This window comes from Pristiophorus japonicus, chromosome 16 (assembly GCF_044704955.1).
Source record: "Pristiophorus japonicus isolate sPriJap1 chromosome 16, sPriJap1.hap1, whole genome shotgun sequence".
NCBI classification, from domain to species: domain Eukaryota; kingdom Metazoa; phylum Chordata; class Chondrichthyes; family Pristiophoridae; genus Pristiophorus; species Pristiophorus japonicus.
Window position 1 is genome coordinate 113,750,152 of NC_091992.1, and position 27,115 is coordinate 113,777,266.

Consider the following 27,115-nt stretch of genomic DNA (forward strand, 5'->3'; position numbering starts at 1 on the left):
TCTTAATCAAGGATAGGAGGGGATCTCTGTTTGTCCAGATTTTGATCTGGCGGGCTGTGATGGGGGAGCCTGCACTGTCAAAGGCATTGACAGCCATGACCATCTCAGCGCTTTGCTCAGCTGCCCCCTCAGTGGTGACCAGTGGGAGCCTGCTGCGTGCGTCAGCGCAGTTTTCAGTGCCGGGCCGTTGCCGGATGGAGTAGTCATAAGCAGCCAGCGTGAGGGCCCACCGCTGTATGCGAGCTGATGCGTTAGCATTGACAGTCTTGCTGTCTGACAACAGGGATGTGAGTGGCTTGTGGTCCATCTCTAATTCAAACTTCCTACTGAAGAGGTACTGATGCATTTTTTTTAGACCATAGACACATGCAAGCGCTTCCTTCTCGACCATGCCATATCCCCGTTCTGCTTGAGAGAGCGACCTAGAGGCATAAGCCACTGGTTGTAGCTGATCCTCAGCATTGCCCTGCTGCAACATGCACCCAACCCCATAGGACGATGCATCACAAGTCAGAACTAAACGTTTACAGGGGTTGTACAGGGTCAACAATTTGTTTGAACAAAGTAGGTTTCGCACTCGATCAAAAGCCCGTTCCTGACAGTCCCCCCAAAACCAATCGCAACCCTTATGCAGGAGCACGTGTAGCGGCTCCAACAACGTGCTCAAGTTCGGCAGAAAGTTCCCAAAATAGTTCAACAGTCCCAGGAATGAACGCAGCTCCGATGTGTTGCAGGGCCTGGGTGCTCGTCGAATCGCCTCTGATTTGGATTCGGTGGGCCGAATCCCATCTGCAGCAACCCTCCTGCCTAGAAACTCAACCTCAGGAGCTAAAAACACACATTTAGACTTCTTGAGTTGCAGGCCTACCCGGTCCAGTTGGCGTAGCACCTCCTCCAGGTTGTGGAGGTGTTCCTCAGTATCTCTACCCGTGATGGGGATGTCGTCCTGGAATACGATCGTTCCAGGAATGGATTTAAGCAGGCTTTCCATGTTACGTTGAAAAATCGCGGCCGCTGATCGAATGCCAAACGGGCATCTGTTATATGCATCAGTCCCTTGTGCGTGATGATGGTGGTCAGTAGTTTGGATTCGCAGCCAGTTCCTGGGTCATATAGGCTGAAGTGAGGTCCAACTTGGTGAACAGCTTGCCGCCTGTCAGCGTGGCGAAAAGGTCCTCCGCTCTTTGGAGCGGGTATTGGTCTTGTAGGGATACCCGATTGATGGTGGCCTTGTAGTCGCCACATATCCTGACAGAGGCATCCGCTTTTAGAACGGGAACGATGGGGCTCACCCAGTCGCTGAATTCAACAGGCGAGATGATGCCCTCTCGCAACAGCCGGTCCAATTCGCTCTCAATTTTTTCCCCCATTACATACGGCACTGCTCTGGCTTTGTGGTGCACTGGTCTGGCGTCCGGGGTGATGTGTATCACTACTTTAGTGCCTTTTGAAAGTACCGATGCCCGGTTGAAATAGTGACTCGAATTGTTGTAGGACTTGTGAGCACGAACTTCGCTCCACCGAGGACATTGCGTGAACATTCCCCCATTTACAGTTCATCTCAGCTAACCAGCTCCTCCCCAACAGAGTGGGACCATTGCCCGGGACAATCCAGAGTGGCAGCCGGTTCACTAGCCCATTGTGTGTGACAGCCATCATTGCACTGCCTAGCACCAGAATGATTTCCTTGGTGTAAATCTGTAATTGTGTCTCAATACGTTCTAATTTGGGTCTACTGGCTTTGAGTGGCCATAGCTTCTCGAATTGCTGAATGCCCATGAGTGACTGGCTGGCCCCACTGTCCAGCTCCATGCGTACTGGGATGCCGTTCAACAAAACCCTCATCATCATTTTTGGCGTTTTGGTGCATGAACTGTGAATATTCGCCGCATGGACCCGCTGAACCTCGGCGTCCGTTGATTTGCCCCAAAAGTTATCCTGCCTCACGAACCCTCTTCTCATATATCAGTCTGGTTGCAGGTTTTCTACACATATGAGCTAAATAGTCAGAGATTTCAGTTTCTGTAGACAAAATGTTGGAGTCTGCAAGATCTGGCTGAGTGTTTACCCCCACACCTCCAGCATGAGTTAAAGTTCCCATTGTTGGAGACAAAGGGACCATGGCCAGGAATTTCATGCTGACTGTCCCTTTGACTGCTCTTAAGTACCCTATTAGTGGGTGTCAATGGCCCCATCCTGGGCCGCATTGTCCATTGTGATGGCGTGAACGTCCGTTCAGCCTGCCATTGTCTCTGTTGAGATCCTGCTCTGGGATCTATTGCTGCCTGGTAAATGTCGGATTGCCCCTGCCTGTCTGTGGGGCTCTGAGTAGCATTTATGATATTGACTCCCTGATCCATCGCCGCGTTAGAGGCAGAATTGCGCAAGTAAATCATTTTCGTCTCTTCCTCCCCCGCCATGAAAGCTTGAGCTAACAACGCTGCCGCTTCCAAGGTCAAGTCCTTGGTCTCAATTAACTTGCGAAAAATTCCCGCATGACCGATACCCTCGATGAAGAAGTCCCTTAACATCTCCCCCCTGCAGGCATCTGTGAACTTACAGAGGTTGGCCAAATGCAAAGTCCGGTATGCTCTGTACTTCACGACGTCGGTGGGTGTAGAATCTGTGTTGAGCCATGTGTATGCTGCTCGCCGGTTTGAGGTGCTCCCTGATTAGTTTGCTGAGTTCTTCAAAGGTTTTGTCCGACGGCTTTTCGGGTGCCAGTAAGTCCTTCATGAGCGCATAAATCTTTGGCCCGCAGCTGGTCAGGAGATGAGCCCGTCGCTTGTCGGCCACTGCATCCCCTAGCCAGTCTTTAGTTACGAAGCTTTGCTGAAGCCTCTTGACAAAATCATCTCAGTCTTCCCCAACACAGTACCGTTCCTCTGTGCTACCGGTGACCATTCTCGTGGGTCATGAATTCCCGTTTCTCGTCGCCAATGTAAAGTCCTTACGCTACAGCATGAAACCACACGAGGCACATTCCAGGGACAAGGACACTCTGTGACCTTAACTCTTTATTACAGGACTCCAGAAGTGATGACCCTGCGTGGGACCTCCCTTTATATACCTGTGTGATCAGGTAAGGAGTGTCTCCCACAAGTTCACCCCCTGTGGTCAAGGTGTGCATCTGAGTTGAGTGTATACAGTAATACAGTGGTGTTACATTGTAGTTACAAACATGACACTGAGGACGTTGACACTGAAACAGCTTTGCAGCCGGGAAGAGTAATATGTCAGGGTCTCATAGTGAAGACATTCAGCAGCCATTTCCCTAATTGGCCTGTCCACATGTACACTACACGATGGCCCAAAACACCATTCCCAATATTGTCCTCTAGAACCTGGATGGATAGACTTGTCGTTAGGGACTATGATCTTTTCCCACTTGGCTCCAGCTAACCTGGCAAGCAAGTGCCTTAATGGATTAGACGGCCCAGACTTGATAAGCAGTGGGAAGCTTATTGGCAAACTGTGCAGTTTTAGCTGGTTAAACTCCAACAACACTTCTGCACATTACTGAATATGCATTAGCCCTGGACCTTGCAAACTTGCCCCTATGTGGTTTGGATTTAGCTAAATGAGAGGATTCCCTACAGCGAAAGTGTGTGTACTCTATATTGGGTAACCAAAAATTCTACCTGTGTAAATTTCTAGTGAATTGGGTTTGGAGGTTCTTAAACATGGGGTGGGCTTTTACACATGGCAGGTATCCACCTGACCCAAAAAACTGGAATAAATATTCTCTTCATTCTGCATCCTCCATATCCTGCACTCATGAGGTTGTCCGTGACCCACTCATAACTTCGGCAATCAGGTCAGGCAGATATAGATCATATAAAAGATGAAAGAACTCGCATTTATACAGCATCTTAAGACACTCCTCCACATGTCCCAAAGTACTTCACATTAAATAAGTTGCTTTTTCAAGTGCAGTCACTGCTCTATAGGTAAATGTGGCACAAATAGCAAATGGGATGAATGACCAGCTAATCTGTTTTCGGTTGTGTTGGTTGAGGGAGAAATGTTAGTCAGGACACTGGAAGAACTCCTTACTCTGAATAGTGCCGTAAGATCTTTTATGTTCACCTGAAGCACAGGAACAAGCAGATGGATCTTGCCTTAACACCTCATCTGATGGACAGTAGCTCTGGCAATGCAGCATTTCCTCAGTAGTGAACTGAAATCTGGACTTAATATTTACTGGAGTAAATATCTCACAACTTAGGAACCTACTTACATTCTTGTGGAATTCTGCAAATCGTCCATTTTCCCCAATAAATAAATTATATTTATTGTGTTTGGGAAGAGGATGTTTCATACTATTTCTTTACTATTAGCAGATCTCTCGTAACACTACTCACAGTGACTGAAGCATTTAGTGGGTGGGAAAAATGTTACAAGAAGTGTGACACTTACTGGAAGTGTGCAGGATTTTTTTATATATACTGATGTTACAGTTATGAGATTGATAGCCAGAATTTTCAAGACTGAGATCAATAAGATTTTTGATGGGTAAGGGTATCAAGGCATATGGATTAAATGCAGTTGAGGTACAGATCAGGCTTGATCTAACTGAATGGTCGACCAGGCTCGAGTACAATTTTCACCTATATAAATATATACTCTCTGTGTTGGATAGAGGATAATTTATATATTGACTTTAACATGAGCAGTATCGACAGCAAGAACAATCTGACCCTCTCCACCAATCAAAATGTTGTGTATATAATAGTTAAACCGTACTCAGAAAAAATAACCGAGCTATATCCTCCACAATCATTCAGTAAAATCAATTTATTCCCCATAAAAATCATCAATCCGTGTAACAATTCAGCGAGACCAGATTTCTCCTCCCAAATTCTTAACATAAAATGGAAATCAATTTAGTCTCACTTGCACTGTCCAGCTCAGCAGCCGTTACTTCCCACCAAATTTTCCAATCAAAAGTCTGTTTATGGCTGCAAATTTGGCTGACAGCAGTAATCATTGACCTGCGGTTTACTGAGGTCACAGACAGTGTTTTAAAGCTGAGGGCATCATTGCATATATATTTTGTAACCAATTATAGTTGAAAACAAACTGCAGCCAAAACTTGAGCTAAATTATTTTAAAAACAGGAAACATTTTTACCTTTTCTGCACAAGCCTGTACTCTGTGATGGCAACCATAGTCTCTGTTCTAGTGTCTGGTTTTCATTCACAGAAAGATGTTGGCCACTAATGCCCATCACTGACTTATTGCAGCTCTTTTTCACATATGGTGGTTCTTCAACCAGTTGCATTTTAGCCTTTCAGACCAATGATATAAGAGGAAAAGTAATGGTCACAAGGAAATACAAGCCAATAGCACAGCCAATAAGTTCAAGTGACATCATAAATAGTCAAATTGAAGCTTGGGTGCTTTATATATAAAGAAAGACGTTGCATTTATATAGCGCCTTTCACAACCTCAGGACGTCCCAAAATGCTTTACAACCAATGAAGTGCTTTTGAAAAGTTGTACTGTCGGAAAGGTGGCAGCCAATTTGAACACAGCAAGCTCCCACAAACAGCAATGAGATAAATAACCAGATAATCTGTTGGTGGGTTGAGGGTTAAATATTGGCCAGGAGAACTAACCTGCTCTTCTTCGAATAGTGTTAGTTATCTGAACACTGAAATACCTTTTCAATCCTTATCCATCCATTTTTATAATCATTTTTGTTTTGTTTCTTAAAGGAATCTGTGATGGAGAATCAGTCATTATTAGTGTTTATACTTCTGTGCATCGATCGGTTCTTAACAACACAATGGCATAAACACAACCACTAGAAGAATGAAACAGTGCTTGCTAGGACAGATATAGTTTATCGTTAAGATCTGGTTTGATGCTTGATAACTCAGATTTTCAGTTTGAGGTGGTTTGGTTATACATTTTCAGCAATTCACCTTATGAAAAATTCAAGTCATTATGTAGAGACTCTACACAAGAGTCTCTAAGCTACCACTTCACAATGTGAATATGGGGAGACAAAGACAGAGAGAGAAGCTAAACAACTGTCAGATAGATTGACAATTTATGCAAGTAATTATAAACTGACTGCCAAGGGTTTAACTACTTGTTTTCAACAGATTGACTTACCAATTTTTTTTTTAACAGTCAGGCAGCTCGTTGTTTTACTTGTATTGAGCAATAAAATATCAGACTTGTGTTTTTATATGTTAACTGGCTACGACCTCACAGGAAAAACAGCAACATAAAAATATAACAAGATGGAGAGAGCCTCAAAGAAGGGAGAAATTGTCTGCAAATATAGAGTGTTTTTTAAAAATGGTGCAGGGGATGTAATGCTTATGAATTACTTTCAAGGTAGAATTGATTTCCAAGCATGGGATTTTTCAGACCTTATTTATTTTGCAGCACAAAAGTGCTTATACCGTATCAAAATTCTGCAGCTGGCAAACGACTCTGTGCAAGTGTTACTTGTTTTATTATACCTAACCCATCAGGTATGGAGACATTAAACCTGTTAAGCTTGGTCAGGTAACCAGAACTCTGCCTGCCCCAGATTGAAGAAGGAGCAAGATTCAGGATACAGAATTGTGACAAAGCGAAGGAAACCAAGGGAATAGAAGCAAAAGATTGGGAGTAAACATGCAAAAAAAACTTCAGATCAGGAAACTCAGTAACCCATCAATATCTTACTTTTTCCACCTTCCTATTCCAAATATCTCCATATTACGACAACAACTTGCATTTATATAGTGCCTTTAACATTATAAAATGTCGCAAGGTGCTTCACAACAGCATTATCAAACAAAATTTGACACCAAGTCACATAAGGAGATATTGGGACAAAGCTTAGTCAAAGAGGTAGGTTTTAAGAAACGCCTTAAAGGAGGAGAGGTAGACTGGAGGTTTAAGGAGGGAATTCCAGAGCTTAGGTCCTAGGCAGCTGAAGGCATGGCCACCAATGGTGGAACACAAGAACATAAGAAATAGGAGCAGGGGTAGGCCATTTGGCCCCTCGAGCCTGCTCCGTCATTCAATAAGATCATGGCTGATCTGATCTTAGCCTCAACTCGACTTCCCTGCCCGCTCCCCATAACCCTTGATTCCCTTATCGTTCAAAATCTGGAGCGAGTAAAATTGGGGATGTGCAAGAGGCCAGAATTGGAGAAATACAGAGATCTCGGAGGGTTGTAGGGCCGGAGGAGGTTACATAAGAATATAAGAACATAAGAAATAGGAGCAGAAGTGGGCCATTGGGCCCTTCGAGCCTGCTCCGGCATGCAATAAGATCATGGCTGATCTGATCATGGACTCAGCTCCAATTCCCTGCCCGCTCCCCATAACCCTTTACTCCTTATCACTGAAAAATCTGTCTATCTCCGCCTTAAATATGTTCAATTACCCAGCCTCCACAGCTTTCTGGGGTAGAGAATTCCATAGATTTACAACCCTCTGAGAGAAGAAATTTCTCCTCATCTTAGTTTTAAATGGGTGGCCCCTTATTCTAAGACTATGTCCCCTAGTTTTAGTTTCCCCTATGAGTGGAAATATCCTCTCTGCATCCACCTTGTCGAGCCCCCTCATTATCTTAGGGGGCTTGACAAGGTGATCACCTCTCATTCTTCTGAACTCCAATGAGTATAGGACCAACCTACTCAACCTATCTTCATAAGTCAATTCCCTCATCTCCGGAATCAACCTAGTGAACCTTCTCTAAACAGCCTCCATTGCAAGTATATCCTTCCTGAAATACGGAGACCAAAACTGTACGCAGTACTCCAGGTGTGGCCTCACCAATACCCTGTACAGTTGTAGCAGGACTTCTCTGCTTTTATACTCTATCCTCCTTGCAATAAAAGCCAACATTCCATTTGCCTTCCTGATTACTTGCTGTACCTGCATACTAACTTTTTGTGTGTTTCATGCACAAGGACCCCCAGGTCCCTCTGTACTGCAGCACTTTGCAATTTTTCTCCATTTAAATTATAATTTGCTTTTCTATTATTTCTGCCAAAGTGGATAACCTCACATAGATAGGGAGAGGCGAGTCCATATAGGGATTTGTTACTTTGTTTAAGGTTGATAGATGTGTTTTATACTGATTTACATGATTTATTTGTTTTTTGGCTGGCCTGGAAAGTTTTACACAGTACAAACCGGCAGACATTGTACTTGTGTGAAATATTCCTGTTTTGCTGGCCGAAGCTGCAGTTTACTTTTATGCTTTTGTTTATGGCTGATGTAAATCCATGGATTGGTCATGGAGATAAATATTTTTCAAATGTGTTTGTTGATATGAATATCTATTTTTAAAATTTCACTTATGAGGACTGGTTGGTGTGGAATCCAGGGTTGAATCCATTCCAGGCGACGAGTGCTATCTTCACGATGTCTATCAGGGTGCTAAGTGAAATGGGTTTGTGTAACCTCAGCCCAGTCAAATTATAAAACCACCCGCAACTTTTTTTTAAATGCCCATTTCAAGCAGAGAGGCCCTTAAAATGGAAAATGGAACATAGGAACAGGAGTTGGCCGTTCAGCCCCTCGAGCCTACTCCGCCATTCAATTAGATCATGGCTGATCTGTACCTCAGTTCCATATCCTTACTCAACAAACACTGTGCATTGAATCAGCATAATATTTCCATCCGAGATTGAAATCTAAGTAGTTACTCAGTGCTAGCACTCTCACCTGAGTCAGAATGTTGTGGGTTCAAGCTCTGGATTATGTCCCACTCCAGAGACTTGAGCACATCCTGTGTGGGGTGGTGTTACTGCACATTTATGTTGATTACCAGTGGCAATAGCGCAAACCCACCACAATGATGACTGCTGCTCCTAATTTTTCCAAGTGACATTCAATCAGTTTTAAAAAGGAACACGCATAGATTAAAACATCAATTTAAAAATGATTAAGGATGGATCTCATTTGAATGAAACATTTAATTCTCTGCACTGTTTCAGTGCTAACCATTTGATATTAAAATCAAATCGGAAGCAAGGTCATTAGTTATAATTGTCTTACGCTGATACTTACTCACAGATATGCCATGTATTTTGCATATACATAAATCTGCTGTGAGTCATGAAACTATCGAGCTTCATTAGTCGTTACTGTGATGCAACACTTGATGAATTTTAAGTACTTTAATCAATGGGTTAATCTTACAGTGTATTTGATTTAAAGGAGCACAAGAAATATTCACATAATTTCCCTTTCCATGCTATGCAACATTTCACAACAAATTAATGAAACATTTTTAATCGCCAAACCAGCTTCTACATATATCAGCTCTGAAAATCAACACCCAGAGGATATAATAGGATGTGATAGCACAACATGTTCCAGAACATTTCAGAAACTGAAAATACTGAACATGGAGAGAGGAATGAAAGGATGGAGAGAGAAAGACAAAGAGATTTACCTTGTGAGGGACAGCTGGTGACAATGGAGGTAAGTTTGACTTTGAGAACTGGTGTAAAACGGGCGATAGCGAATCGACAGCCTGTTTAAAAGGGACTGCCGACTTGCGATCACCCGTTTTACACAATCCCACAGAGTCAGAATTAGCCCAAATATGCTGCATGCAAGTTTCCTCAGTCTTTTGGAAATCTTTGATGACGCGCCCTGCCTAAGCCTCATTTACACAGGAGGAGACTCACCTGTTGGTGTGATAGCTGGGAATTTCCTGCTTCGACACCACTATTGGACTTGGGGAAAGTGCCTCTCATATAAAAGAGGCACAGGGTTGAGGAGAGAATTACTGTAGCCTCACCTTGCTGTGCCCAAGTGAAGACTGCAATCTTTACAGAGGCTGCACCACTTCTGCACTGAAGTTTCCTAAGGCCTAAGTGCGCTTTTATTACGCAATCAAGCCAGAACCCACACCACTTCATATGCAAATGAACTTACCCAGGAAACTTGCATCCAACTCCTTCTGCTGGAGAATGGTGTAGCCTTCGAACACAACAGACATTGAGGAAACTTAGGGATCAAAATTGCCCCTTTTTGTGACGCCCGTTAGTGCCTCCGGAGGAGGTTAATGGGGCACGAACCACTTTTCGCCTGGGGTGGGGTGGGGGGCGCTTCTGGCTCCTGCAGCAGAGGCACTGCCAGGGTAGCGCTGCGCCCCGCCGTGTGTGGTGACCCCGTGGCGGATATTGCACGGGTTGTGAACCGGGCCGACATCCACTCACGGGACAGTAGCTATAGGGAAGTTGGGGAGCCCGGTGCTGCCACCTTGACACTTTTGCTGACCCACTGGTCGGCCTGACGACGCCTTCTGTTGTGTGGATGACAGCCCGGCACTCCGGTTTGGGTGCCGGGCTGCGGCCTCAGCACCACACTGCCCTGGTGACCTGGTGGAGGCCATCAGAGGCCTGGCGGAGTGCGCTGCGGCCCTCCCCTTTAATCGAAGGGGAAGAGGCATTGGAACGTGTTAGCGCTACGCCCCAGGACCGCCCCGGAACCCGCCCCAAGAGGAAGTGGAGCGCGCGAGATTGCGTTCCACTTCCTCGGAGGGGCGGTAACTGCAATTCCGTGACCGGGGCGGGACTTCCGTTCCAAGCACAGGAAGTCCCTCCTCGAGTCGGTTACCGCGCCCAATCGGGGCCTTGGGGACTTTCTCCCCCTAAGCCTTCAGAAAAAAGAAAGTAAATACATTTCATTTTATACATAGAAGAGAAAAACAGAAGCAGATTCATCACCACAAAATTAAAGGATGAACAGAATGTAATTAATAGGAATCAAAGAACAGTGGAACGAAACTTACAAAGTCAGTTTCAGAGTGAAGTGGTACATCACACAGTTATGTACGTCTAAAATTGCATCAGAACTAGCAAAAATTGTTTGGCAGTAGCAATAAACTGGTCTTTCATTAGTTTACTTTACTTTTAAAGATAACCAAATATTCTGTAAATGTAAAATAAAATTTGTTACATCTCAAGGCTGATCCTCCAGTGGCACCAGACAGGCCACTAGGAAGTCTGATTGGATCCAGCCCCGAGCTGCAGGCGACAGTGCAGCTGGCTCCATACCTGTCTGGTAAACCATTTACCAATCCTGTTTTCTCCAAACATGTTTTTCTGATGAGCTTAGTTTTACTCATTAACTTACTGGGTTTTTATTAACATTAAAAACGAAGCCGGACTCACTAACAAAGACCAAGTGGTTCATTCACATTTGTTTAGGTACAGATTATACTAATTTATTTCCTTGCTTTCTATTATTTGGGTTAACTCATTCTGCGATTCAGATTAATTTACCTAACTGGCACAATGGTGCTTTTGGTACTTCAGACAAGATAATCATTCCACAAGAGCAGAACATTGTTTAGATGCTTTAAAACACATGAAAGATTTATAAGAACATAAGAAATAGGAGCAGGAGTAGGCCATACGGCCCCTCGAGCCTGCTCTGCCATTCAATAAGATCATGGCTGATCTGATCATGGACTCAACTCCACCTCCCTGCCCGCTCCCCATAACGCCTTATCCCCTTATCGTTTAAGAAACTGTCTATTTCTGTCTTAAATTTATTCAATGTCCCAGCTTCCACAGCTCTCTGAGGCAGTGAATTCCACAGATTCACAACCCCCTGAGAGAAGAAATTTCTCCTCATCTCAGTTTTAAATGGGCGGCCCTTATTCTAAGACCATGCCCCCTATCAGTGGAAACATCCTCTCTGCATCCACCTTGTCAAGCCCCCTCATAATCTTATACGTTTCTATAAGATCACCTCTCATCCTTCTGAATTCCAACGAGTAAAGGCCCAACCTACTCAACCTTTCCTCATAAGTCAACTCCCTCATCTTCGGAATCAACCTCGTGAACCTTCTCTGAACTGCCTCCAGAGCAAATATATCCCTTCGTAAATATGGAAACCAAAACTGCATGCAGTATTCCAGGTGTGGCCTCACCAATACCCTGTATAACTGTAGCAAGACTTCCCTGCTTTTATACTCCATCCCCTTTGCAATAAAGGTCATGATTCCATCGGCCTTCCTGATCACTTGCTGTACCTGCATACTATCCTTTTGTGTTTCATGCACAGGTCGCGCTGTACTGCGGCACTTTGCAATCTTTAACCTGGTCATGTCAATGAAGGGGCCATGACAATATGTTTATGGTTCTGGCAGTCATTTGGCTGTAAAAAAAACTTTTGGAGCCAGTTCTCAGTCAGTCACAGGCTGATTAGCCCATCATTTGCTCCCACCAACCGGATGAATTGCAGGACAGAAAATATGAATAAAGTGTTTCAAAGTTACATATTTTACAAAAAATATATACAACAAAGGTAAAATGAGTTATAATAGTAAAAGGGAAAGTAGAATTTAAGCTTAACTCATCAAAATCAGTGAGAATTGAGATAAGGAAAGGCAGAGTGAACAATTGTGCTTGAAAATATTTTTATTTTTGTTTAACATTTTTATGTTTCTATTGTATAATGTTAATATTACAGTAAAACATCTGTAGATAATCAAGTGAGTTTATTACTGGAAATTGCTGCAGTGTCTGCTGTGGCTCAGCTGGTATTGCTCTTGCCTCGGAGTCTGTAGTTTGTGGGTTCATAGTCCCACTCCAAGGACATAATCTGGGCTGACACTTCAGTGCAGCACTGAGGGAGCGCTGCACTGTTGGTAGCTGCTGTGTTTCAGGTTAGGTGTTAAACCAAGGCCCCGCCTGCCCTCTCGGGTGTATTTAAAAGATCCCATGGCATTATTTTGAAGGAGAACAGGGTAGTTCTCCCTGGTGTCCTGGCCCAATATTTATCCCTCAACCAACATCTAAAAAACAAACCCCAGGTGGTCTGGTCATTACCACATTGCTGTTTGTGGGACCTTGCTGCTACATTACAACAGTGACTACTCTTTAGAAGTATTTCATTGGCTGTAAAGTGTTTTGGGATGTCCCGAGTGTGTGAAAGGCGCTAACTAAATGCAAGTTCTTTCTTTGTATCTTCAGGATCATGATGTGTGAGCTGAAAACTTAAAAGATATGGGCAGCCCAGAGAGCCTGGAATTTACCTGGCAATTAACATGTTAAATTATCACTGATAATAAATTACCATGTGAGATTGTGAAATCAAGATTAAACATGTGCTGTTCACAATTAGATCCTCCTGTCTGTACAGTTAAATCCTTTCCCATTACATGTAATGAGAACTCAGATGTTGAAATGTTTTGTCTGTCCGAACATGATGCATATTTTAGGATATAGGAATATTGTTCAAATGTACTGCAACATTTTATGTTTAAGGTGTTCATAATGAAATGCATTAGAGCTTTACATAAATTATGTTCATTTATGAGTGTGCAATAACCTGTTCGCTCATGCATTTAAGTACAGTACTTATTTGGCAATAAGTTAATTGAGCTTGTCGTAGCTTGACAATAATTACCATATGTTCATTTACTCATAATTGGGACCTTTGCCTGGAAATTACAATTGGTGTCAAGACAGGAATTTTTTTTAAAGACAGCAGTAAAATCCAGAGTTCACATTTCAAAATTGCTCTACAGTTCCGTCCATGGCCACACAAAGGCAGTTCTGTACACTTAAGTGCACAAGCAGCAATGAGCACTACTAAAATCAGCATAATTGCTAATTAACGCTAGGTGCAAACTATTATTTGTGACTTCTGCATCGAACCTTCCATTTGTTCTTTGCATCCATGTAATTCGAGTGTTGATGCTGAGGCAACATCTCTTGTGGTCCTGGGAAACAGGTCATTTTCCAACAATGTTATTCTGAGCACGCAGCACAATGGAGACCATTCAGTGCTTACCTGTTACTCAACGTGTCTGGAAATATGAGCGAGAGCAGGGCTGCCAGGAAAGCACGCTGGCACAAAGATGTAATATCTGTACCTGCCACTATGCTACCCAGCAATTCTTTCACATCTGGGCCTTCCAAAGTCAGACCATCTGTGTCCCTGCACACAAGTCTATGCCCAAGTACAAGGGTTCCATCTGGTGTACAGATGGTCAGTGACATCAGTCATGATACCTTCATCCCAGGACAGTTCTCTGTGCTTTAACCACCTGAAGGAGCAGACAGACAGCGAGGATGGCTTCGAGAGCTCACCTACCATCTTCAGCCTCATGCTTGTCCTAGGCAATAGTAATCTTGAACTCCTTGTTCCCATTGGCGGTGACATGGCCGTTTTCTGGGTGTCAGGGGGAAGCTGTTGGAATGAGGTGCCACGTAACCCCTTGACGGAGTCATGATTCGGCCCTGAATCTGATGCAACTGTTGGGGTGACCATCTGATTCTGCCCTCTTTCTCGCATATATTTTGTCATTTGGCGGGGGAGGGAGATGGGGGCTGGATACGCTGAATGTGGCATTGACCGAGATGCAGCAACCTTATCTGTGCCTAGTCCATCTATACCTCTGCGGCTTGGCACTCCCTCAGCAGGTCCGTTGATCTGTATGGATGCCGACCTCTGAGCAACTACATGGGCAGTGATGCCCTGCATGATGGCTTTCTCCATTCAGTCATCACCATGTTGAGGCCAGGAAAAGAGGCTGTTGTACAATCGGGTCCAAGCCTCTGTAATAGCTGTCTGAACATCCACAAGAGATACTTTGTCTAGGCTTAGGTCCTCTGTCATTGGCAGCTCTGCTGTGGAGTTATCATCATTATCATAGGCGGTCCCTTGTGTCGAGGATGACTTGCTTCCACACCAAAAGGGATGAGTTCACAGGTGTTTCAATGAAGGACCTAATATTTCAGGTCCCAAACTACATGTTGAATGGTGGAAGTTGCCTGTGCGTGGATTTTTTGAACATGTGGTGGCCGTTGCACACCAGCCACCACACGGGCTTGACAGAGCTAGGTCTTGGTCCAGTGGCAAGGATTAACCAAGATGACTGGAGACCAGCTCTGCTGCGTGGACCTAGCGCGCACACATATCGCAGTGTGGGCTCTCACCTCTTCAGGGCCCCGAACTCACGCCTCTCCCGGGCCCCGATCACGTCCCTCTACAAACTCTTGCCGCTCCTCCGCCCTGACCTCGCCGCTCCTTCGTCCCAACATCACCGCTCCAGCTGTACCTGCCCGCACTCCACAATTAGTGACCTGGATTTGGGTAACGTCAAATCCAGTGAAGTTAGCACACATTTCATGGTGGACTGCAGCTCTGTTAAGCGCAATTGCACAGACACCGGTAGTGAACCCCTCATAGTGGCAGGCCCGCTAATGGCAACAAAAAAATGGTGCCCAGAGAGGATCCTTCTTTTAAAACGAAGGCCCGTGAGGTCTAAGCCCCTGTGTTCTGCAGCTGAGAAAGGCCTTTAAGAGTTGCAGCAGTGCATTATTCCCCTCCCCACAGTGACAGTGAACTCCTGTTGGCAGACCCAATTCAGGCCAGGAACATCTTGTACATACGTAATGAGGCCAACATTGAGTGATCCTGTGCGCTTGGCCCAGTGAATGGCAGCGAGTTTTAACCTCAGTGCGTTAACGAGCCACCCTTTCAGAACCAGGAACCGGAAAATTGAGTCTCATGTTTTCTTTTATTTGATGATTTTAAGGGGAAAAAAAGGCATACATTAAAGATGATTCAAAATCTGTATTTTAAAAAAAAAGCACAATGGGACAATTCCCCTGGGTTTAGTCAATCTAAGTGTATGTATTCTTCCAAAAATGGATGACTGAATGTTAGCATAAATTTCTGTTACCTCAAGGTCATTCATTACTGAGCAACTTGTTCAGTGTGCCACGGCTGCAGAATCAAGACAAAAAGTGGCTATTATGTCAGACCCAATATTCGTGAGTTTAAAGAACGGGAAGATTTGAAAGTGTATTCATAGCTTTGATAGAAGTGAACGGTGCAAGGTTGTACAAACCTCAGGAGCTGGTGCCTCTGCACCTGTGGGAAATCGGGGTCAAAAGTGGCAAATAATTTCTCGCTGTAAAATTCAGTCTTTTATTTACAGCTCTTTTAAAAAAACCTCCTGTGAAGGCCTTAATTTTGATTTCATTTTACCTGCTGCGTTTTAAGTCACAGTTTGGCCTTGAAGAAAATACTTTTCGACCAATAGTAATAATACATTTCAGCTAGAAATCTGTGTACACCTCTGGGTTACTGGTCTTTTTCTTAGTAGATTTTGATCCTCTTATCCTCCAATTCATAATTGCTGATCTCTGAAGCAGGTTTGTTTACGTTGCAAAGTGCAACCAAAGATCAAAAAAAAGTTACACGAGGGATTGCTTTTAATTTTATGCAGCTGTATGCCCTTATCCTAAGAGCTGTGTCACCAAGCAGTTCACTAACAATGTGTTTTCTTTTGTATCTTCTACACTAAGGAAAAGAGCACGAACAGAGACCTTAACAGGTGCACGTTACAGCTCCCGGGTTTACCTGACTTCTAATTGGCTAAAGTTCCACTTAGCAATTGATCGCTATGCACTGTACCCACGATCGGAGCCCTTTCTTGATCTCCTGCTGGAAGAATTGGCTGTTCTTGGCATCACTGAAGCTGGTAAGAAATCCCAGTTCTGTTAGAGATAGAGGCATTTCTGGCTGCAGTTATATTGCATTGGTGCAAACTGACGTGATGGCCTTCTGGAAAGGGATTCACACCTCGGAGCGTTAGATCAGCACAGACTTAGGCTATTTGGCCCAACGGGTTTATGCTCCATATGAGCCTCCTCCCACCCTACAGTCGTCTCCCAAGTTATATTGGCAGTATGAAAGTTACACTGTAAACTTCAGCTTTAGGAAAAACGGAACAAATCGTTTTGCTATTGCAGTTTTGACTTCAACCCATTAGAAGCCTCTAGCTCTGCCCTCCCCCCCCCCCCCCCCCGCCACCACCATCAAAATGACTGCTTCAACTTTCCATTGGGCACTTGGGGTGGGCACCTACACCCATCAGAGTGGCAGGACATTGCTCCGATTTTCTGTCGGGCACTTTGGGAGAGGCACCTCTTCTGCAGCACTAGTCAGTGCAACAAACCACCCCCCCTCCCCCTAGCCCCCACCCCCGCCCCCGCCTCCCACCACCAGGACATGAAACTCTGGCCAGGCTCACTCACTGGCCTCTCACACGGGAATCACAGACCAGATCTTCAAGTTCTTTGGATAGATTCTGCAAGTTCAAACCCACCTTCCATCACTTTGTTATATTATTCATTCGCTGGGCGTGTGCCTAAGCGGCAAATGGAAAATTCCGATTTTGCCAGGTGCTTCTGTGCATCACCGTTTCAGTGACAGTTGTGAGGTGTATTAGATGGAGGGAAGATGGGTTATAAGGAATATCGTGAGGCTAGCTCATCACAAAGGTTTGCTGCGAAGTTTGTGGGAAATTTACAATAAATCTTTGTAAGATGTTGGGTCCAGGATTTCAGCTAGGAGCAGAGAAGAATAGTAATAATCAGGCATTGTTCGAACCATTTCCTGATCTATAACATTTAATAGGCAAATCACCATCCAAGGAACATTATAAATAGCAATAAAAGTGGTGAAAACATCACAGGTATGTTTTTTTGTGAATTCATTCCATCTCATTGAGAGATCAACAGCACTCGGTGCTAATCCAGAAGTGTGTGGTGGTGGTCTCTGGGTGGGGGTGGAAAGCAACAGTGACTCCTTGGTTATGCAAGTGGCAGATGTGATGTTTGGAGTGCTTATACCTCAGGTCAAAAGTAATTAGCATTGTTGGAGTAAGTAAAATTATCGATTATTTGATGCCAGCAGATCTGAAGAGAAAGGTCTGAGCTGAATACAGCCAAAACAAAATAAACAAGCAAACTGCTAATGAACTAAAGACCACATAAATTACAGTGTTTGTACTGTGTGCAGTTTGATACAGAAAAGTTCTGAATAATCTTTTTCATAGTGTTTCAATATTTTAACATGCACACTTTGGCTTGCTTGATAACCGATGAGTTCATTCATTATTTTAAGTTCGGTTCATTTAAATTTGTAATTGATTGTCCCACTAACTATAAAATAACAGATCTTCAGGGGGTGAATTAAATATATATCTATGTGGAGCAGAGAAACTGGGTTGCACAAAGGTTTACACTGTCCTGTAATTTCAAGGGCCAGACCATAAATCAGGCCCAGACTGATGGGTTGAACCTTTCCACTGTCGGGGTTCCGCGTGAAATATGAAGGGTTAATGAATTGTACCATGAAGATGGTACTAAAGGTTATTGCCAGTAACACAGGGGTCAGTGATCAGCTGTGAAGACTGGTAGTAGCAGCTGTGCACACCCAGATGTTGGGTTTCTTTTTCAGGCTATTTATATATTGTGAACAGAAGCTGCTTTCACTGAATTTGTTTTACTAAGCTGCCACAGATTAGACCTGTTTTATTCAAAAATCTTCTTGGATCTCGGTTTGAAAAATAAAACAGATTTTGTAATTTTTCCTTATTTCAGGGAGATTTTATACATTCTCGAGTTGATCTATTTTAAGAAGAATCTTATGAAAACCGAAGATTGCAGTTATACTGTAGTCAGAAATCTCAGGCTGTCAGCTATAGATTCATAGCTGGCAGCACCTTGATCTGGTTGGTGGTGAATCAGACTCACATGGTTATGGGAGAGTTCAGCGCAAGCGCACCTACACGCGGGATGCGGATGGGAGTGCCAGCTTACTTCCAACATTTAAATATGCTCCGCTTAAGATGAGAAAGTGTCCAGGAGGTCCAACTGACGCACTGAGCACTTTTGAAACCCGGTTTGGCACGGCGCTGGAGAACATAACATAAGAAATAGGAGCAGGAGTAGGCCACCCGGCAGCCCTAGCCCACTCCGCCATTCAATAAGATCATGGCTGATCTGATTTTAGCCTCAACTCCACTTCCCTGCCTGCTCCCCATAACCCTTGACTCTCTTAGCGTTCAAAAATCTGTCTATCTCCACCTTAAATATATTCAATAATCTAGCCTCCACAGCTCTCTGGGGTAGAGAATTCTATAGATTCACAACCCTCAGAGAAGAAATTCCTCCTCATCTCCGTTTTAAATGGGCGACCCCTTATTCTGAAACTATGCCCCCTAGTTCTAGATTCCCCCACAAGGGGAAACATCCTCTCTGTATCTACCCAGTCAAGCCCCCTCAGAATCTTTCAATAAGATCACCTCTCATTCTTCTAAACTCCAATGAGTATAGGCCCAACCAGCTCAATCTTTCTTCATAAGACAACCCCTTCATCTCAGGAATCAACCTAGTAAACCTTCTCTGAACTGCCTTCAATGCACATATATCCTTCCTTAAATAAGGAGACCAAAACTGTACGCAGTGCTCCAGGTGTGGTCTCACCAATGCCTTGTACAGTTGTAGCAGGACTTCCCTACTTTTATACTCCATCCCCTTTGCAATAAAGGCCAACATACCATGAGTTGCATGCTGTCAGACGCAAGTGGTGTGAGATGGCCTCCCCAAGGAGCCTTACATTGCTGTGCAACGGAAACCGGCTCGAGTTGTGTTCTGAAGTTGCACGGTCATCTTTTGTGATCACTCCAAAGTGTAAACTGCTTCACAGGCACCCCAAAATGGCAGTCTAACTGCTCTTGAGATTATTAATCTTTGCTATCATTTTATATGTAACATATTTGTCCATATTTTATAGATTACACATACGATGGAAAGGATTTGAATGGGAAATGCAACTGTAAAGAAGGTAGGAGAGACATTTAACTTTCTCTATCCTCAGCAGTTTCCCACGTTTCCCAGTAGAAATGCTGATCTCGGTGCAACCTCACATCTTTGATATCAAGTATAGCAGAAGAACCAAAATCATCAAATTTTAATCTTCATTAATAAAGGTATTCTTTACAGTGATGGGCAAAATGAAGCAACTTTGCAATTAGTTTTAAAGCTCAAAACGAGGTTATGTAACTGAGAAAATGGTTACTGATGTTTTTGGGAATCTGGATATTTTTAGCCATTTTTGAGTCAGCCATTTATTTGTGCCATGCCTGCACTGTTTGTATTGGGTTAAAGTAAACCTGGCAGCTGCTCGCGCTGCAGGAAGGGGTTGTATGAGTCAGCAGAAGAGAGAAAAGGCAACTTGATTTTCCTACATTGTATTACTTGTGGTTGAAGTTCACTGACACTATTAGCACTTCAGTAACATTTTCACATTCAGTTATGTTTTGGACAATTAGTTTAACTCGCTCCTTGTTATGAATGGGTATTTGTTTTAAACATTTAACCTGGTTGCTTTGAACACTGCTGATGTTTGCATTAAATCTGTTTAACTTTAGTATATATGATTACTATAAATACATAGCATTTGATTACACCCACACGAGCATGATTTTCTCATTGGCAGAAAGGCACAAACACTGTTTGAAGCTGATAAAGTGGTGTTTGTATCTAAGGTAAGTAGAAAAGTGGACCCTGTGTCCAAATGTGTCCATACCAGATTTTAGATTCAACATTGGGCAGAAGGATAAAGGCTGGAGTCAAAACTGCCAGTGTAGGTTCTGTGTATTACCTAGAATGGGGTTAGTGTTCTCCAACATCCTCAGCATCGAAGCACTGGCCACACTCGACCAGCTCCATTGGGCCGGCGACATTGTCTGCATGTCCAACACAAGACTCCCAAAGCAAGCGCTCTACTCGGAACCCCTACACGGCAAGCGAGCCCCAGGTGGGCAGAGGAAACGTTTCAAGGACACTTTCAAAGCCTCCTTGATAAAGTGCAACATCCCACCAACACCTGGGAATCCCTGGCCAAAGATCGCCCCAGATGGAGGAAGAGCATCCAGGAGGGCGCAGAGCCTCGGGTCCTGTCGCCGAGAGCATGCAGAAAACAAACGCAGGCAGCGGAAGGAGCATGCGGCAATCCAGACTCCCCACCCACCCTTTCCTCCAACGACTGTCTGTCCCACCTGTGACAGAGACTGTAATTCCCGTATTGGACTGTTCAGTCACCTGAGAACTCACTTTTGGAGTGAAAGCAAGTCTTCCCCGATTTCGAGGGACTGCCTATGATGATGATGCGAATGGGTGAGTTAAATGGACTACATGGGCTGTTCTCTTTCCTACTCTCTGTTGCTTATCCAGTCAGAAGCTGACAACACAGCTGTATCTTACAGAGCAACAGCTTGAAGTCGAGCAGGTTATGAGGCCTGTTATACTATTTTCTCTTTTAACTCAGCTAAAAGTCTTACCAAACTGTGTGAAGCTTGTTTCCTACACGGAAAACAGTTTAAATTCAAACAAAAAAATCATCCCATTGGAACATGAAGTTTTGAAATATTGTTGAAGCAATTTCGTGAAAATGCTGTTTCGAAAAAGTATCCTTTTGAAATAAAGTGCATGACAGGCACTCTCTATCGCCAGTCCTCCTGGACTTAAAGGTCAAATGGCAAAGGTCAAAGTAGCAGAATTTCTGTGTTGTATGCTAATTTGAAAATCATTATACTACAGGTCGTAATAGCAACTCAGCTGCAAATTTAACAGGGTTACTTTCACCTTCAAGATTGCACTTGTACCTACACCGAGTAAAATCGGGCCACTGTGTTTAACAATTTCCCACCATGTTCAGTGTTGTGAAGATAAAGGAACTGATCATGTGATCCAGGCTCCAGAGATGCTTCACACACTGGTGGAGACCGGGGTTTCCTGCGCCTGTGGCGGGGGCTGTCCACCAGAGGGCACTGCGGTGGGAGACCTGAGGATCACCTGCATAGGTGTGCAGGGCCCAGTATAAAAGGCTGCCCACCAGTGAGCAGACCTCACCCCATTATGCAAGATCGGCTCATTATAATATTTAAATTTGACTCCCAGTGTGCCGCTGGCTGAGTGTCTCAGGTACGTTGAAGGCCTTAGACCTCGGCACCTGATAATATGGTGTGTTCACCATCACATTATTGCCCCCATTGTGTACAGCACTTTCGATAATGATAGAAAGATAATTTTAGAACCGAAATCCCTGCCTTGGCATTTGTTATATATGCAGACTATAGATAATGCTCTCTGTGTAGTCGCATAAGATGGAGACTTGTGACCTGGTGTACTCTCAATAAGGTTTACTCTGTGTATATACTATGCTGGCACCATTTGAAGGTGCAACTGGTGGAGACCGCATGCCTGTGGCGGGGGCTGTCCACCAGAGGGCAGTGTGGTGGGAGACCTGAGGGTCACCTGCATAGGTGTGCAGGGCCCAGTATAAAAGGCTGCTCACCATGCTAGTGCCTCACTCTGGAGTTATGAATAAAGGACCAAGGTCACTACAGTTTGAGTGCAACAAATTGCCTCGTGAAGTCATTCATAAGTGCATTACAGACATAATAGCGTTCTTGCTACCTAGTCTGGTACTGGTGTGCAGATAGGGCAAGAGTTTTAAGGCAGTTAGTGGCATGTGTATAAGGTTCTAAATATAGCTTATCCAGCATCGATGTCATTCCCTGAAATGGAAGGTCATGACCTAAATTAGTACAGCTATCTGTGAACTGGTACATGGCGCCAGTGACACTTTTTTCATTCTGAAATGCACAAGTAAAGCTACACTTAACTTAATTGTTTGGGACTTTGTGCATCATTCTGCGGAAGATAGCACTTTTCCCTAAACCATGAAAATTACAGTTTATAAATAAAAGATGAGAGATGTGGGCAGAAAATATAGATTTTCCACTTAAAAAATATCAGTTGTGTTCAGTCTGCCCTCCATCATAAAACCCAAAGTGGTAGCTCTGTTATAAAGCCACTGCACCTTGGCTCCAAAGTTATTTATACTGTGTTATGTTTTGTCTTGGATAGTGTGCAGTATCTGAGGGCACTATTCCAATGAAGGTAGTGTATATTCTATGGAACACGACTTTATCTGTTATAATCTTCTATTTTCTTCTTCTGTTTTTCTCCACAAGTTGTGAAGCCAAGCGGGGTCCACCTGAAATTACTCCTAAAATTTCAGAACTTTGGAAAAGCAATGTTCAAGCCTATGAGGTAAATTAATTCACCAGCACCCAGCACTAAACCACTGCAGAACCGAGGAGTTAAATATCTCTTTTGCTTTGGAGTGAATAATGAGAATGCATAACTGTTCATCACAGTTACTTACAAACATATGAGAAAGGATAAGAGAATTATTGGAGTTTTGAGCTTGTCCTGTAAGTTCTTGATATCTACAAGCTTAAACCAAACTCCAGAGATACTGCTGAGAGACTAAGTATTAAATTCATACCCTGGGATGAACCATGCTAATCTTGATTCTTGAGATTTAGTGCTCCGATTATTTTATTGAAAATAACTCTATAACAATAATCAGAATTTGCTTTTTTTCTCACCAATTTTCTTTCCTTAAATACATTGCTTTCTACTGTGAATAATTATAAAAGTACTGGGCATCTTCTGATGATTCACCCATTTGGCCATCTTGCATGTGGGAGCCTTTACAGTGAGTGTTTCACACTCTTTGACCACTAGGGTCATCACAGCTGACCCTGGTCTTGTCCTCACCCAACATCTACAAATGCGCACACATTCCCAACTGGAGTCACTGAATGTCTTGTCGGAAGCTTGGCTGATTTCCCCCCCCCACACCAAACCAGACGCGCTGAGGCCGATGTCCCCATGACCACATCAGCTGCGGTTAGCAAACATGGCACGGATTGGATATCAAACCTGGGACCTTCCTAACTTGTATAGCTCAGCTATTCAGTGGACAAACCCACCGAGCTATCAGGAAACAGTATCGGGAGTTAAATACACAGGGAGAAGGTTTGCTGTTTGTCGCAAAACTGTAAATATGAGTATAAAGAACACGGTTATAACTTTGCTACACAGAGCAAACAGGGGAAACCTTTTCCAACTATTTCAAAGGCAATCAAATAGATTATATATTTTATCTTCAATTTCATTGGAGACAGTTCGACTCAATTGAAAATACCCTCATGACACTAACCAGTCAACCCTTTAATGACAATTTAGACTTCTCCAATACTGAATAACAGTTTTAAAAAATTACAAAGAGCCAGAAAAACAAAGTACTCGTTCAAAACAGCAAAAGAAAATGTGGTTCACTGGTAGAAATGGACGTTGTATCTCTGTAACAGAAATGGAAGGGTAAAGGGATATCTGCACGACGTGAATGACAGTCTTGTCCTTTAGCTTGACCCGTAGATCTTCAGTTCTCAGATAAAGTAGAGAAATCCATTATTCCACTTCACGCCACACTTTGCGGGCAGGCTACTGCACCCAGAAATCTGACCGTTCTCATCAGTGGCAAGATTAATGCCCTACATTCCTTTTAATAGGAAATTGTTACTCTACAATAAGGGGTCAAATTTTCAAGGGGGCTCGCCGGAGATCCCGGTATAAGATTGGCGGAAACCCCGGAGAATTGGCGTAAATGGTCATTGATGCCGTTTCTCTGGGATTTATGCTGAAATTAAAGCGGGAGATTGGGAGAACCCCCTGCGGAAATTCTACTTTTATGGACCCCCCACCCGCACTGCCAATGACATTCGCTTGCTTTCAATGTCACATGGTGCAATAAACCTCCAATCTTTCATCTTAACCGAGATATGCTTTCAGCCTGTCATGTGACTCCAGCAGACCTTGCAACACTACAGCCGCTGCCAAGTTTAAATAAAGAAACCCACAACCTCTGTATAATGCAGCAGTTAGCAATTGTGTTGGAGTGTGTTCCATGCACTGCAACACTGGCTCAAGGTTCAGCAGAGTAATTCATATCAATTGAACATACTCAAGTATATTACAGCATATAATGCATTCAAGCCCAACTGCTAATCGAGATATAGCTCTCAGTTATCACACATAAGAATTCTGAACATTAGAAACTATCATGTAGAAACATAGAAACAAAGAAAATAGGTGCAGGAGTAGGCCATTCGGCCCTTCGAGCCTGCACCGCCATTCAATGAGTTCATGGCTGAACATGCAACTTTAGTACCCCATTCCTGCTTTCTCGCCATACTCCTTGATCCCCCTAGTAGTAAGGACTACATCTAACTCCTTTTTGAATATATTTAGTGAATTGGCCTCAACAACTTTCTGTGGTAGAGAATTCCACAGGTTCACCACTCTCTGGGTGAAGAAGTTTCTCCTCATCTCGGTCCTAAATGGCTTACTCCTTATCCTTAGACTGTGACCCCCGGTTCTGGACTTCCCCAACATTGGGAACATTCTTCCTGCATCTAACCTGTCTAAACCCGTCAGAATTTTAAATGTTTCTACGAGATCCCCTCTCATTCTTCTGAACTCCAGTGAATACAAGCCCAGTTGATCCAATCTTTCTTGATATGTCAGTCCCGCCATCCCGGGAATCGGTCTGGTGAACCTTCGCTGCACTCCCTCAACAGCAAGAATGTCCTTCCTCGAGTTAGGAGATCAAAACTGTTCACAATACTCCAGGTGTGGCCTCACCAAGGCCCTGTACAACTGTAGTAACACCTCCCTGCCCCTGTACTCAAATCCCCTCGCTATGAAGGCCAAGATGCCATTTGCTTTCTTAACCGCCTGCTGTACCTGCATGCCAACCTTCAATGACTGATGTACCATGACACCCAGGTCTCGTTGCACCTCCCCTTTTCCTAATCTGTCACCATTCAGATAATAGCCTGTCTCTCTGTTTTTACCACCAAAGTGGATAACCTCACATTTATCCACATTATGCATTGTGGTGCATTGAGCAGTGTGTGAGGCTTCTGGTGCAGATGGTGGGATATGGCATTTGCTGAAGCCTTCACTCACTTTGACCTGCTGTGTGAGGCCATTAAACTTGGATCTAGGTCATGTCAGCCGTGACTCAATGGGTAGCACTCTTGCCTCTGAGAAGGTTGTGGGTTCCAGTCCCAACTGACAGACTTGAGCACATACATATAGGCCGACACTCCAGTGCAGTGCCAAGGGAGTGCTGCACTATTGGAGCTGCTGTCTGTCATATGAGACATTAAACCGAGGCCTCGTCTGCTCTCTCAGGTGGACGTAAAAGATGCCATGGCATTATTTCGAAGCAGAGCAGGAGAGTTATTCCTGGTGTCCTGGCCAATATTTATCCCTGAATCAACCTGACTAAAACAGATTATCTGGTCATTATCATATTGCTGTTGTGAGAGCTTGCTGTGCAAAAATTGGCTACCACTTTTCTTGCATTACAACAATGACTGCACTTCAAAAGTACTTCATTGGCTGTAAAGCACTTAGGAACATCCTGAAGTCAGGAAAGGTGCGATATAAATGCAAGTCTTTTTTATTTGATATTGTTATGTGATACCAGATGCGGACCCAGTGGATGAATTGCTTAAATCCCAATTGACTTGGGTGCTGATCTCAGGCCTTCTGGAATCCCAGTTCCGGTTCAGGTTAGGATTGCAAAACAGGACAATGCAACTTATCAGCAGCTTCTTGTCTCACCCGATTGGGCAGTAACTTTGCTTTCATAAACCAGCCCGAGGCAAGATTCAAAATTCAAACTGCTGCAGTTCAGATTTTGAAACAAGATCTTGGCAGTCAGCCTCGGAAAATGTACACTGTAAAAGCTGCAAGGATATTTCATTTTCAAAGGATTAAATGCTTGCACTGGGCTGAGCATTACCCAGAAATGCCCAGTTCACACCATATAGTTGTGCAAATTGTCCATATTCTAAGGGAGACCCAGGGTCATGCTTACTTTGAATAGGTTTGATTTTAAAACAGGCAAATATGCTTTTTACTTCTATTTGGAGAAATCCAATTTTAAAGTGAGCACAAGTTCAGGTCTTCCTGGAATATGGTAATTATAGAACCCAGTACTTCTCTTTTAATTTTCCCTCTTTCATAGTTTTACTTCTCCATAGATATGAAATATTAGCACAGTCTCTTCTTAAAATGAAAAACAAAAGCAAAATACTGCAGATGCTGGAATTTTGAAATAAAAACAGAAAATGCTGGCAATACTCAGCAGGTCAGACAGCATCTGTGGAAAGAGAAACAGAGTTAACGTTTCAGGTCGATGACCTTTCATCAGAAGTCGAAAAAGTTAGAGATGTAACAGGTTTTAAGCAAGTACAGAGGCAGGGAAAAGGGGGAGGGGAGGAAAGAACAAAAGGGAAGGTCGATGATAGAGTGGAAGGCAAGAGATTAAATGACAAAAAGAACGATGGTGTAAAGAAAGACTTGCATTCATATAGCACCTTTCACAAACATTGGAC

At 43.7% G+C, this 27,115-nt stretch overlaps 1 protein-coding gene across 1 annotated transcript in view; it reads left to right on the forward strand.

Moving 5' to 3' along the window:
- Nucleotides 1-27,115, forward strand: part of fam20a (FAM20A golgi associated secretory pathway pseudokinase) — a 56,298-nt gene that overhangs the window by 7,722 nt on the left and 21,461 nt on the right. The window contains exons 2-4 of the mRNA XM_070858212.1: nucleotides 16,305-16,480; nucleotides 19,582-19,632; nucleotides 22,829-22,907. Coding sequence (XP_070714313.1) covers nucleotides 16,305-16,480; nucleotides 19,582-19,632; nucleotides 22,829-22,907 — 306 coding nt within the window. The remainder of the gene's footprint in view (nucleotides 1-16,304; nucleotides 16,481-19,581; nucleotides 19,633-22,828; nucleotides 22,908-27,115) is intronic.